The 13,822-nt window shown below is 58.3% G+C and overlaps 1 protein-coding gene across 2 annotated transcripts; it reads left to right on the top strand.

Annotated features, from left to right (window-relative positions):
• Positions 1-2,942: 2,942 nt before the first annotated feature.
• On the top strand, positions 2,943-7,140 carry PTGIR (prostaglandin I2 receptor). Of its 2 annotated transcripts, none has more exons than XM_036012450.1 (2): positions 2,943-3,915; positions 4,922-7,140. In XM_036012450.1, exons 1-2 carry the CDS (start codon positions 3,175-3,177, stop codon positions 5,279-5,281), a joined length of 1,101 nt encoding a protein of 366 aa, XP_035868343.1. In that variant the 5' UTR covers positions 2,943-3,174; the 3' UTR covers positions 5,282-7,140. The 2 variants fall into 2 exon arrangements, with proteins under 2 accessions (XP_035868343.1, XP_028386063.1); XM_028530262.2 differs by having other exon boundaries at positions 4,904-7,140.
• Positions 7,141-13,822: the final 6,682 nt, after the last annotated feature.

Raw genomic sequence — 13,822 nt, 5'->3', positions numbered from 1 at the left:
GCTGGGCGTGGAGTGACTCAGCTGAGGGCCTGCCAGGCCAGGCCCCGGCTCTAACCTTTCTCTCCCATCACTTGCCACAGGCCATGGGGGGAGCCCGCCCCCTCGGATGGCCCCCTCTGAGCCTCTCTGCATCCCCAGCCCTGGGCACACAGGGAGCAGGTGAGGGTTTGTGGAGTGAACCACTAGAGCAGCAGCTGTAGGAGGCAGGGAGGGTAAAGCCCGAGTCTCATCGCCACACGACACCTGATGGGGGCAGGCAGGCATTGGGCGAAGGCACTGAGGCTGGGCTGGGGGAGGCGTTTTCCAGAGTGGCGCTGAGACTGGCCAGTGGCGTGCGTGAGTTTCCAAACCCGCTCCTTTCCCCCACACCATGCAGCCTGTACGAACACGTGCGTACCCCGCCACAGAGGAACACATGCGCCCCGAGGAAGACGCAGAAACACACAGAGACGCACAGAGAGGCCTTGCAGAAAATGATGCCCGCCCACACATGCCACGCACCTCCTGTACCCACAGGCCCTAGCACGCCCCTCTGGGCACCCATCTCCCTCCCTTCGCTGTCCTGTGTGCCCATTTCCAGCCATCCCTGCTGCCCTCCTCCTGCCCGCTGCCCCACTCCCTGGACCCCTCTGAGGGAGGCCCCTGCTCCTTGCAGTGGGTGGTGGGGGAGGGGGGGAAAGCCGCTGACTCACCTACCCGGAGCAGTTCCTCCCCACAGTCCCCCACCCTCTGTTCCGGAAACCACCCCCCCAACCCCCAACTTGGCCAGCAGGGTGACCTCTCACCCCAAGGCACCTGGGTGAAAGAGCAACCCTTTGTGGGCCTGGCTGGGGCCACAGCGGGGTGGGAGGCCCTGGGGCCCTGGGAGCTGGGTCCGGCACTGGCACAGACCCCCTGGGGACCCTTAGTCTTCTCACTAGGGATGAGTTACACCACAGCCCCCCTCACCTGCACCCCAGGCACAGGACCGATGCCAGGGTTGCCAGGGCTCTGGGGCCCCTGTTGGCGCAGATGGGGAAACTGAGGCCTGGAGGAGGGCAGAGGCTTGTCTCAGGTGCCACCGGGCAGGAGAGCAGAGGGGACTTCCTGAGTCCCTGATGGGGACAGGAAGCCAGTGAGAGGAGGAGGCTCCGGGAACCAGAGCACCCCCACCCCGCCGCCCTGCAACTCCCCAGATGCAGAGACAGGATGCTAGCCTGCCAGGCGTCATCCTTCATTAATATGATACAACTTCCCTCGGTCCCTCTGGTCCGTCTGGTGAGTGCAGGGCGTGCTCAGGGAGGGGCTGCATGGCTGAGAGGGCTGAGGCCGGCACCCACGGACGCCCCAAGAGTAGCGCTGTGTGGTCACCCTTGGGGGCCCTGGTGCGGCTGGAGTTGGGGCATCCATCCTGCTGGAAGCTGGGGCTGCCAGCTGGGCATGGAGATAGGGAGCCGGGTGAGGGAGTTGTGGTTATAGGGGCATGGGGGGCATGGGGACAGAGAGGGAAGTCCACGGCCCTTGGAGTCGGGAGCCTGGCTCCTCGGCTTGGACACGGCATGTTGCACAGGCTCTCTCCACATTACAGAGGGCTTTGAGGTGGGCTGCCGGCCAAGGTCTGCCACTGGGCCCGTGGAGCTACTGTGGCCCCACTGTACAGATGAGGCAACTGAGGCGCACTGGCTTCCATCCTTGCCCAGGGCCATCAAAAAGTAAGGAGGCAGTCGAATTGGGACAGAAACTCAAGACATAAAGGCGAGAGAGCCTGAGTTTGCAGTGTCTACACTGAAACTGCCTCCCTGCAGGACAAGGGCTGTCTGAGAGGGTCTCCCAGGTCCTGTCCAGCCCTTGTGGATGGGGAGGCTGCATGGGCACCGTGGGCTCTGTGGGAACAGGACCCGTGGCACCCACGGGTGCAACACACTGGCCCGGGGTAGCGGCAGCTGGGGTGCGCCTGCGGAGGGGCGGGAGAAAGCAATGTGACCGTGATGTTGGAGCCCTGGACGGCTGTCTGAGGCTAAAATATTATTCCTGGAGGTCAAGGTTGCCAGAGCTTGGCCTGGGGCCTGGGAGAGCTGGGGTGAGAAGTGAGAGGGAAGGAGGCCCCCTCTATTCCCAGGGCTCTGAGTTCAAGCGGAGCCTGGGGCCGGGCTCCGAGACGGCACTCTTCCCTCTGGCCCAGCCTCCTCAGGGCCGGCCCTCTGGAAGGAGTGAGTCCTGTCCAGGGAACAGGAATCTCAGTGGTGCTTGGAAAACACTGCATCAGGGAGGAATTTCCTGGTCATTTCTCAATCCCCGGGCAATGTCCTAACCCCGGAGCCTGGAGCCCAGAATAGATCCCTGGGGCCACCCCCAGCCAGCCTGCCGACTGGTCAGCTGCGCTCCTCAGGGTCCGTCCGCTGCCCACTGGTGAGCTCCAAAGTCCTCGCGTGGTGACTCAGTGACCCCCACCTGGGCCACCGGGACACGCTGTGCAGGGAGGAGGGTGGGCCTGCGTGCGGGGAGGTGGCAGGTGGCTCGGAGATGGGGACCATGAGAGAAGGGCGGAGGCAGGGCGGGAGACAGATGCGCTGGGCAGGGGGACAGGGGGAGAGTGCCAGGGAAGGCGGGAGGTAGCCAAGGGGGCCTCTGGAGAAAGCAGGGGGAGGGAAGGCGGGGCAGAGAGAGGAAATGAAAAAGCTGGGGTGAGCAGGCGAGATGAGGAGGGAGGGAGGGGGGAGGGAAGCGCAAGAAGCTGACACACAGAGAGACCTCAGACAGCGAGTCCAGACCCGGGAGAGGGCACAGGAGTGAGGGTGAGAAGTGGCCGGGGCGCAGTGAGGAGGGGCAGGAGGGGCCGCAGCGCATCAGACATGCAGGGAAGGGCATAGAGAGCTCGGGGGCGGGGGTGGGGGAAGGAGGGCGAGGCAGAGGGGTCGGGCGAGGGAGGGGACAGACAGAGACGGCAGAGACAGAGGGAAAGAACTAGGGAAGAGGAGAGGAAAAGAGGAAACAGACAGAGGAGGAAACAAGTAGAGGGAGAGAGAGAAGCGCAGAGAGAGGGCTGGACACACAGCGAGAACCGTGGGTTGGCCGGGAGACACCGGCTGCGGGGAGGACCATGGGGACCCGGCTGGTGGAGGATTCCTGAGTGGCTGCACCGGCTCCTTCTCGCCGCTCCTGCGCACCCTTGGGGCCCCTCCAGTCTAGACCGGGATGGCGGACTCCTGCAGGAACCTCACATACGTGCGGGACTCGGTGGGCCCGGCCACCAGCACGCTGATGTTCGTGGCTGGCGTGGTGGGCAACGGTCTGGCGCTGGGCATTCTGGGGGCCCGGCGGCAGTCTCGGCCGTCCGCCTTCGCAGTGCTGGTCACCGGGCTGGGCGTCACCGACCTGCTGGGCACGTGCTTCCTGAGCCCTGTGGTGTTCGTGGCCTACGCCCGCAACAGCTCTCTGCTGGGCCTGGCCCGGGGCCACCCGGTGCTGTGTGATGCCTTCGCCTTTGCCATGACCTTTTTCGGCCTGGCCTCCACACTCATCCTCTTCGCCATGGCCGTGGAGCGCTGCCTGGCGCTCACCCACCCCTACCTCTACGCCCAGCTGGACGCGCCGCGCTGCGCCCGCCTGGCGCTGCCCGCCGTCTACGCCTTCTGCACCCTCTTCTGCTCCTTGCCCCTGCTGGGCCTGGGCCAGCACCAGCAGTACTGCCCCGGAAGCTGGTGCTTCATCCGCCTGCGCTCCGCCGAGCTGGGCCCCCGCGTCTTCTCCCTGGCCTACGCCAGCCTCGTAGCCCTGCTGGTGGCTGCCATCGTCCTGTGCAACGGCTCTGTCACCCTCAGCCTCTGCCGCATGTACCGCCAGCAGAGGCACGGGGCGGGTGAGGACGAGGTGGACTACCTGATCCTGCTGGCCCTCATGACCGGCATCATGGCCGTGTGCTCCCTGCCTCTCACGGTGAGTGCCCCCTGCTGCCCGTGCGTGTGCGTGTGTGTGGGGGAGGGGCAGTGCCCAGCTCTGTCCTCCGTGTGTGTCCACTTCACACAGAGGGGAAACGGAGACTCAAAGAAGTCAGAGGCTTTGGCTACTGTCACACAACCCCTGGCTTGCTAGAGAGGCCGCTGCTCATTGGCTCTGCCCCCTTGGACTCCTCTCAACCCCTGGAATACCCCCTCCCCTGTCCCCCCACAAGGTCACATGCGCTCCCAGTCCTCCCCTACCCCTCAGTCACGTTAGGATCCACCGTTCATCGGGCACTTGCTCTGTGGTTGACAAATCCCTTTTTCAGATCCTCTTCAAAATGACCTACACACCCACTCTGCACTTACCGAGAAACAGGACAAAGTTCCTGTCTTGTCACCATGCTTTCCCAGGAAGGGCGATGTCTCTCCGCCGTGACGTGATGGTGCACAGCTGGGTCCGGACCTCAGGCTCCTGTGGTCCCAGACTGTGAGCCCCCTGCCCCCAGACATCCAGGCTGCCCCTCCAGCCCTGCCCTCTATTTTCCCCTCTATTTGACCCTCCTGGCCCTGCCCCTTTTCTCCAGGAGCCTGCTCTGCCTCTTCAGAACTGAAGCAGGGCAGACCCTGGTACTGTGGCACCTACTTACCCATCTGTACTCTGGGCCGAAGTTTCTCTTTCTTTAAAATCAAGGCTGGGTGCAATTTGAGAATCATCAAAACTTTGGGGGTGGGGGGTCATGGATGACTCAGGGGCTGGAAGCTGTGGACAGACAGACAGACACAGCCCCAGATGCCCCCACACGGCCCCTCCCAGGCCTCTGTTCTCCGGATGCACTCTTTCTTCGTTCTCATCTTATCTTGTTTCCTTCCCCTTCTGCTAGGCCTCCCCTGCCTACTCCTGCAGCCACCAAGTGGGTGAAGGGGAATGAGGGTAGGGTGGGTGGGGAGGTGGGCACTCCTTGACGCCCTGCCCCTGCCCTCAGATCCGAGGCTTCACGCAGGCCATCGCCCCGGACAGCAGCGAGATGGGAGACCTGCTCGCCTTCCGCTTCAATGCCTTCAACCCCATCCTGGACCCCTGGGTCTTCATCCTCTTCCGCAAGGCCGTCTTCCAGCGCCTTAAGCTCTGGCTCTGCTGCCTCTGCCCCCGGCCTGCCCACAGCCACTCGCCGACACCCCTCGCCCAGCTTGCCTCAGGGAGGAAGGACCCAAGGGCCCCCGCCACCCTTGGGGGGAAGGAGGGGAGCTGGGTGCCTTTGTCAGCCTGGGGCAAGGCGCAAGGAGCACGCCCGCCTCCGGCACAGCCTTCCAGCGGCACCATGGGAGCCCCGTCCATAGTAGGGTCCACCGCAGCCTGCTGACAGCTGAGGCCTCCTGCCCTGTCTTCTGGGAGCAGGAGCCAGACAGTCAGGGACAAGGCTGATGGTGGCAGGTGGACGAGCAGCGTGAGGAACTCTGGAGCCCTGGCCTGCCGGAACCTTGACACCCTTCCTTCAGGGGGCCATCAGCTGCTATTTCTCCACCCCGACCCCCCGCACCCCAGGTGGCCATGCCAGGCTCCGGGAGGAGAGGGAGGGAGAGAGGGAACGTTTGTGCTGGAGCACAAGAACAGTTCTCTCAAAATAACCGATGGCCTGGCTGGCCTGGCTGGGCCCTGGCTGGGCCCTGGCTCGTCCATCCATCTCACTGTCTAAATATTTGGGAGGTGGGAAAGCTCCCAGAGCTCCTGTGCACTCGGGTCTGGGAGGGCCAGTGCTCCTGCACCGACCCCACCCCTTCAGGGTGCCCCAACCCCCGGGGGGAATGGGCCTGCTCTCTCCCTGGCCATTTCAAGAGCTGCCCCCCTCTCTGCCCCATGGGAGCCAGGAACTCCCGGCATCCCCTTGCCTCTGAATCCCCTTCAACCCTGGGAGCACTGGCTCCCCAGAAGAGGCCGGAGGAAGGGGAGCTGCGGACTGCACGCTGCTTGGCGTGCACCCAGGAAACGGGGTATGGCTTGGTGGTTACAAGACTTGCACTGCGGGCATGGGTGTCAGGGGGTGAATCCCGGGGACAGCCCCAGAACCCAGGCCTAAGTCCTGTGCCTGTCCCCAAATAAATAGCTGCCTCCAGACACAGCCCGACCGCACCTGTCCTTGAACCACCCCCCCACCAAGATTTCATTCGTTCATTCATTCCTTCAAGAAATAGTGGGCACTGACTCCGCCAGGTACTGGGGACACAGACCAGTCTCTGCCCCACCCTGGACTCTGCTGGGTGATTTTCAGCCTTACCCCCTCCCCCACCCTTCTGGTTGCCAGCCCCTGCCTGCCCTCAGAGGCCCAGAGTGGAGGGGGCTTGGGAGGGAGCCAGGCAGCTGGAAGGCGTGAAAGGAAATGTGCCCAAAGCCACAGGAGGGGTGATGGGAAAGCGCCTCCTGCAGCCCGGCCCCAGTTCCCCTTTCTCACTTGCTCCTGGATGAAACCAGTGCATCTGAACCTGGGGAAGGGCAGGGCAGGCAGGCGAGAGCCTTCGACGGCAGCTACCGGCAGCGAGTCCTCCTCCGTGTGAGGTGTACCCTCTCACTGCAGCCTGCTAGCGCTAGCGGAGCCTTTCCACAGAGGCCGGAATGGAGGCCCAGAGAGGGCAGTGACCAGCCCCAGGTCACACAGCCGGAGGGGCAGCTGATCTCCCCAGTCTGGCTCACCTGTCGGGCCCGTGATGTTGCCTCTGTTCCTCGGCTTCCTTTTGCTCAGAGGGGCAATCCTAACCGAGCGCTTCGCTTCCAGGGTTGCGCTGAGAATGATACGGTTCCTCCTGAAAAGCAATGTGTCACAGGGCTCGGGCAGAGCCTACGGGAAACCTTGCTGGTGTTGCCACTGTGGTCGGCGCTGCTACCAGTGCTGCTACGGTTGGCTCCGGCTGCCTGGGCAGACGCGGTGCGACAAGAACTCGGTGCTTTGCTCCGCCGTCGGGGCTTTTCAGTCTCCATGTTTCCAGGCAGGCTGAAGGAGATCACGGGGTGTCTGGGAGAGTCACACGCAGATGGAGAGGACTGCGTACTGAGTTTGGGGTCTCCTTCTGGGGTGACGAAGATGTTCTGGACTGGGATGAGGCTGTTCTGGATAGTGATGGTTGCATAACACTGTGAGTGACTGACTGTCTCTGCAGTGTGCGCTTTAAGATGGTTAAAGTGATAGCTTCTATGTTATGGGTGTTTTACCACAATAATGTAAAAAACCCCCCAAAACATGTGATACTGTCCTGGCTGGTGTGGCTCAGTGGATTGAGCGCTGGCCTGTGAACCACAGGGCACATGCCTGGGTTGCGGGCCGGGTCCCCGGTTGGGGATGTGAGAGAGGCAACTGATTGATGTATCTCTTGCGCACTGATGTTTCTCTCCCTCTCTTTCCCCCTCCCTTCCCCTCTCTCTAAAAGTAAATAAATAAGATCTTTAAAAAACAGTAAAAAAACCGTAATACTGAAAAAAATAGAGAGCTTATAGAAATAGCACACTGGTTGAACTTAACAATAAAGTTGACTTGGTACAAGAAACAAAAAACGGGTTGAAGAAGCCTCCAGTGGGGTCCAGTGTTCATCACTAAGCCTGGCCCAGGCTCAGTGCGAACCTACCCAGAGGGACCCTTGGAGGGAAGAGACCCTTGGAGGGAGGTGGAGGAGGAGAGGGGAGGAGGGGCTGCAGAGGGGGGGAGAAGAGACAGGGGCCTGCCTGTCCCCGGGGACACTTGCCTCGTGTCTGTGCCGCCCCTGAGGGTGGGCCTGCTCCAAGCACTCACTGAAGGCCAGCGCACTTGCACCCACCGCAGCCTGGCCTGAGGTGGGTGCTATTATCATGCCCGCTTTTCAGATGCAGCTTAAGGAGAGGAGAGGATGAATGTTGAAGCTGGTTTTCTGCCAGCTCTTACCCCCCAACCCCAGGCTCTATCCTAAGGACCCCCCACCACCTCTGGCCAAGATGTCCACGCTGGATGTCCACGCTGCCTTCCGGGTCTGGGGTTTCAAACAACTCCCACCCGTGGGCGCTCAGGCTTGGTTTGGGAACCCGTCTCCTGGTTGTGTCCTGACCCTGCTGCCCGTGTATCCTCTCCACTAGCTGCCAAGGTCCTGTCCTGGAAGGTTCTGAGCAGTCAGACCTTGCTTGCCAAGTTCAAGGGCTCCCACGGCCTGGAGGCCAAGGGCCAACTCCCACTCGCTCTGCTCCGCCGCATCAGACAACCCAGGTTTCCCCACAGAGCCCCGTGACCTTTCGGGTCTCCACCTCTTCGCTTAGTGAGCTCATACTTCCTGGAACAGTTTCCCTTCCCATCTGTCAAAGGCACCCTGGCCCTGCAAGGTCCTGTTCAAACCCCTCCTCCCTCTGGCACACTCGTCGGCACTGTTTGGGCTCTGAGGTGGCACCCACCTCAGCCCGCCTGGCCCAGACTCTCTTTGGCTCGCTCAGCAGGCTCTTACGGAGGGCTGACTCCACAGCAGGCCTTGTCCCTGTGGTGCTGGGGACATGGCTGTGACAAAGATAGCCCTGCTCTGCCTTCCTGGGTCTCACAGTCAAGTGGGCATGACTGGGGGATGGGGGGAGATGCCTGGAGGGACCTCAGGGAGGGCCTCTGGGAGGAGGGGGTGGCTGAGCCAGGACCTGAGGACTGGACGAAAGTGAGCCGAGAAGAGGGTTTCTGTCGTGGTCGCAGCTCCGACTCTGGCCTCCAGTGTGTCCCTTCTTTAGCCTCTTACTCACGGATTCGACACAGGTTGCCTCCAGCCTGCTCTGGGCCCGAGGCTGCCGTGTGCCCACTGGGAACAGAGCAGGGACCGGCACCGCCATGGCCCTCCCTCTCTCATGATGTGCTGGGGGGACCGCTGAAGAATCATAGAAATGTGTGTTACAAAAAGCAGCAAAAAGACAAAATTACAAGCTGTGACAGTTACAGAGAGAGCACAGTGCAAGGATCTGTGAGAACACACATGAGGCACCAGCCCTGGTCTGGGCTGCGGAGTCAGGACGTGACACACTCAAAATGCATCTGTCTCCCCGAAGGACACTTGGTTCATTTTGGTCTTCCTAGCTCTGGGCCTGACCCACACTCAGGAGTTCACACACACACACACACACCCCCCCACCCATCTGGCGGGTCACACTGGGGACAACTTCTGTAGTCACTGCGCCACCTGCTGGTCACACTGGAAATGGCACTTAGAAGTGGCCCTAGACCGCCGCTCCAGATGGGACCACCACTCTCTGGGAAGTGAGGGAGACTCGGACTCTGCCCACTTGGGCACTGGTTGGGCACCTCCTGGTGTCCCCTGTTTGGTCACCTTGTCAGGACAGGCTTTGGGCTGGTACTGCGGATCTGTAGACCTGAACTGGAGGTGATTCCCACTGCCCCTCTTTGCTTTGGGGTGGAGCTGGCTCCCCTCTGTGGCTGCCCTGTGTCCATTAGAAGCTCTGAGTGCCACCCCTCTGTGTCTTTGGTTTACAAAGAGAGAGGGGAGTCACACTCATTGAATAATGTAGCCTCGGCCTGGCTGGTGTGGCTCAGTGGATTGAGCACCAGCCCCCGAACCAAAGGGTCACTGGTTGGATTCCCAGTCAGGACACATGCCTGGGTTGCAGGCCAGGGCCCCAGTAGGAGGCACTCAAGAGGTAACCACACACTGATGTTTCTCTCCTTCTCTTTCTCCCTCCCTTCCCCTCTCTATAAAAATAAATAAATAAAATCTTTTAAAAAATACTGTAGCCCGTCTGGGAGTAAATGTCTTTCAAAACACAAGACCCAAGGGGAAAAAGAGAGGCAGCAGAAATGTGCGGGCCCTGGGACCTGAACCATCTGGCGTTTTGAGACCCAGCTCAGTCACTTCCAAGGAGTGACGCCAGGTGCTCTGCCTGCCTGGGCCTCCATTCCGCTCTGCCAGACCTCAGGATCTCAGGCCCCCTGCCCACTGTGCACAGGTGGGTCTCGTGAGGACTCAACCTGGCCGGTGTGAGAATAAACGAGATGCCTAAAAGGTGTTGGTGCAGCCCTCTGAGGTGGGCATTTTTTTGTGGTCCTCCTTTTATGGATCCTCATTACTCTTCCTTTGGCGCCCAAGACTGAGGCCCAGAGAGATGCAGTCCCGGCTCCAGGGCTGTTGGGCAGGGTGTGGCAGGGCAGAGGCGGCCCCTGGGGCTGAGTGAGTGGTCGCGGTGGGCCTGGAGCCCACTTCTGTGAGTCACCAAAGCCTGTCTTCTCCTGAGTTCGAGGCCAGACCTCCACAGGTCTCCTGGAGGCTCGAGGGCGGCGCCTATCTCAGGCCCCGCCTCAGTGACCCCAGCCTTTCTCCTGGCTTTATCTCTGGTCTCCCCAGAGTCATCATTATTTATTTATTTATTTTATATTGTTTTTAAATATAGTTTATTGATTATGCTATTACAGTTGTCCCATTTCCCCTCTTTCACTCCCCTCCACCCTGCACACTCTTCCACCCACATTCCCCTTGTTTAGTTCATGTCCATGGGTCGTACATATAAGTTCTTTAACTTCTACATTTCCCATACTATTCTTGCCCTCCCTGTCTATTTTCTACCTACCATCTATGCTACTTATTCTCTGTTCCTTTTCCCCCTCTCTCCCTTTCCCACTCCCCTGTTGCTAACCCTCCATGTGATCTCCATTTCTGTGGTTCTGTTCCTGTTCTAGTTGTTTGCTTTTGTTTTTGTTTTAGGTGTGGTTGTTAATAACTGTGAATTTGCTGCCTTTTTTACTATTCATATTTTTAATCTTTTTCTTAGATAAGTACCTTTAATAATATATATTTATATATTATAATATATAATGCATATGGTATATTGCACATTGCATGTTTATATAATAAATAACAAATGATATGTAATATTATATATAAATATAATACTTTCATATAATAAGGGCTTGGTGATGATGAACTCCTTTAACTTGACCTTATCTAGGAAACACTTTATCTGCCCTTCCATTCTAAATGAAAGCATTGCTGGATAGAGCAATCTGGGATGTAGGTCCTTGCCTTTCATGACTTGGAATCCTTCTTTCCAGCCCCTTCTTGCCTGTAAGGTCTCTTCTGAGAAATCAGGTGATAGCCTTATGGGAACTCCTTTGTAGGTAACTGTCTCCTTTTCTCTGGCTGTTTGTAGGATTCTTTCATTTTAATCTTGGGTAATGTAATTATGATGTGCCCTGGTGTGTTCCTCCTTGGGTCCAACTTCTTTGGGACTCTCTGAGCTTCCTGGACTTCCTGGAAGTCTATTTCCTTTGCCAGATTGGGGAAGTTCTCCTTTATTATTTGTTCAAATAACTTTTCCACTTGTTGCTCCCCCCCGCTCCACATTCTGGTACTCCTGTAATTTGGATGTTGGAATGTTTAAAGATGTCCTGGAGGTTCCTAAGCCTCTCCTCATTTTTTTTGAATTCTCGTTTCTCCATTCTTTTCTGGTTGGAAGTTTCTTTCTTCCTTCTGGTCCACATTGTTGATTTGAGTCCTAGTTTCCTTTCCATCACTATTGGTTCCCTGTACATTTTCCTTTATTTCACTAAGCGTAGCCTTCATTTTTTCATCTAATTTGCAACCAAATTCAACCAATTCTGTGAGCATCCTGATCACCAGTGCTTTGAACTGTGCATCTGATAGGTTGGTTATCTCTTTGTCGCTTAGTTGTATTTTTCCAGAGCTTTGATCCGTTCTTTTGTTTGTCTTGTTCCACGTGTTATATAGTGAGGGGCGGGGCCTTAGGTGTTCACCAGGGCGGGGCAACCCAAGTCGCTGGGTTGTGATGCTGTATGGAGGGGCGGAGTCTGAGAGGGAACAATGGCGCTTGCTCTGCTCTCTGTTGGATTTCAATCACTTCCCCTGCTTCCCACTAGCAAACTGGGCCCTTCTGGTACTGATTCCTGGATGGGTGGGTTTGTGTATGTTTTGGGACCCTTTGGGTCTCTCCAACGAACTCTCCTGTGAGAGTTCAGTGGTTTGAGGCTTTATTTCCATGTGCAGCAGCCCTAGGTTGTGCAGTCTGTCTTGCTCCCCAGTTGTTTCTCCCGGCTTATCTGTTTTCGAATGTGGGACCACCTGGTCCGCAATCTGCCGCCTCGCTGGGTCTGCTAGCCACAGCCTTGCTGCAGGTCCTTTCTGCCTTGACTGCCTGTCTCTGCCCCTTCTACCAGTCTGGATAGATGTTTCTCTTTTAATCCTTGGTTGTTGGACTTCCATACAGTTCAATTTTTTTATCAGTTCTGGTTATTTTTTGAAGTTGTTGTCCTTTTGGTTGTGCGAGGAGGCACAGTGTGTCTACCTACGCCTCCATCTTGGCCAGAAGTGCCATCTTTGTATATAAATGACCCTTGACTCTAAAACTGGGAGCCTGAGCATGAACTCCTTGGGGTCAGATCTGGTTTGAATGCCAGCCCTGCCACTTTTGACTTCATAACCTTGGTAGAGACTCTTCCCTTCTCTAGGGCCGTTTCCTAAGCTGCAGAGTGGGGACTGATGGCACCCAGCCCCAGCAGTGGCTTGGAGGGTTCAGCGAGCCCGGCGACGCAGTCCTGAAGGGAGCCTGGGGGTCATGAAGCGCGGCACAGAGATCAGAGGTCACCAGCCGGGCGCTCACCACGCCCAGGCCTGGTCCTGAGGTTCCTCACGCCTCGGCTCGACACCAGCAGGTAGGTGCTCTCATACCCCCATTTCTCTCGGTCCTTGCCAGAGGATATTTATTGATCATAGAGAGAGAAACATCGGTATGAGGAATATCCATTGGCAGCCTCCCATACGTGCCCTGACTGGATATCGAGCCCACAACCTTTCGGTGCATGGGATGACACTTCAGGCGAGCCACTGGCCAGGGTCTGACACCCCCATTTTATAGCTGGGACACAGGGGTCTGGGGACAAGTCATCTGCCTGAGGCCAAGGAGGCAGCTAAGTGCTGGAGCCAGTGTTCTGCTCAGTCCCTGAGCTCTTATCCATTTATACTGTCCTACTGTACCAAGTGCCAGACCACAACGGATGGCAGCAAAGGGGGCAAATCTGGCTGAGTGGATTGAGCACTGGCCTGCAGACCAAAGGGCCGCCAGTGTAATTCCCACTCAGAACACACGCCTGGGTTGCAGGCCAGGTCCCCAGCAGGGGGTGTGTGAGAGGCAACTGATCAATGATGTATGTCTCTTGCACATGCATGTTCCCTCCCTGTCCTTCTCCCTCCTTACCCCTCTCTCTACAGATAAAATCTTTAAGCAATTTTTTTTAAGAAAAGGGGGCAAAGAAACTGGGGCTCAGGTGACTGGCTCACAGCAGGAAGATGCAGCCCAGGTCAATCCTGGCCACAAAGGAGGCCCCTGACGTTGGGCCTTGGCAGACTTCTCTGCTCTTCCAGGGCCAGGCACAGATGTTTACTAGTGGTTCGTCTCCTGTGCCCAGCATGGGAAGTGGATAGTATCAGCAGCCCGGGGCAGGGCACATGTATTTTGGGGAAGCCCCCGCCCCCAAGGACTGTTACCTCCCTCCGCTGTAGCATGGCAGGCCCTCAGGCCTTTCTTCACACCCGTTACCTCAGGGAAGGAGCTCTGTGTGGTCTGCGGGTGCGCTGGGCTTTCTGCTTCACTTCTCCCTTAGTCCTGGGCCCCGACACCGCCTCCTTCAGTGAATCCTCCCCCCACCACAGGGTCTGACACCACCTTCTCAGTTGTCTGGCTGTTGGACTGATGCCCACCGTGCCCCGAGGGTGGGCTGGTCTCTGGCACACTCGTGCATCCCCCCGCTGGCCCGTGGTGAGCACTCAAAGCTGACCGCCCCTCAAGGCTGCATGCTCCAGCTGGGATCCGAACTCCAGCCCACAGGTGCCACTCGGCTGCAGTGACCAGGCCGCAGGGTCCCGGGCCCAGAAACCAGGACGAAGGCCAGAGCCAA

The sequence above is a fragment of the Phyllostomus discolor genome, chromosome 12 (assembly GCF_004126475.2).
Source record: "Phyllostomus discolor isolate MPI-MPIP mPhyDis1 chromosome 12, mPhyDis1.pri.v3, whole genome shotgun sequence".
In the NCBI taxonomy this organism is placed as follows: Eukaryota; Metazoa; Chordata; class Mammalia; order Chiroptera; family Phyllostomidae; genus Phyllostomus; species Phyllostomus discolor.
The sequence above is the reverse complement of the archived record's forward strand: the minus strand, read 5'-3'. Positions and strand labels throughout refer to the sequence as shown.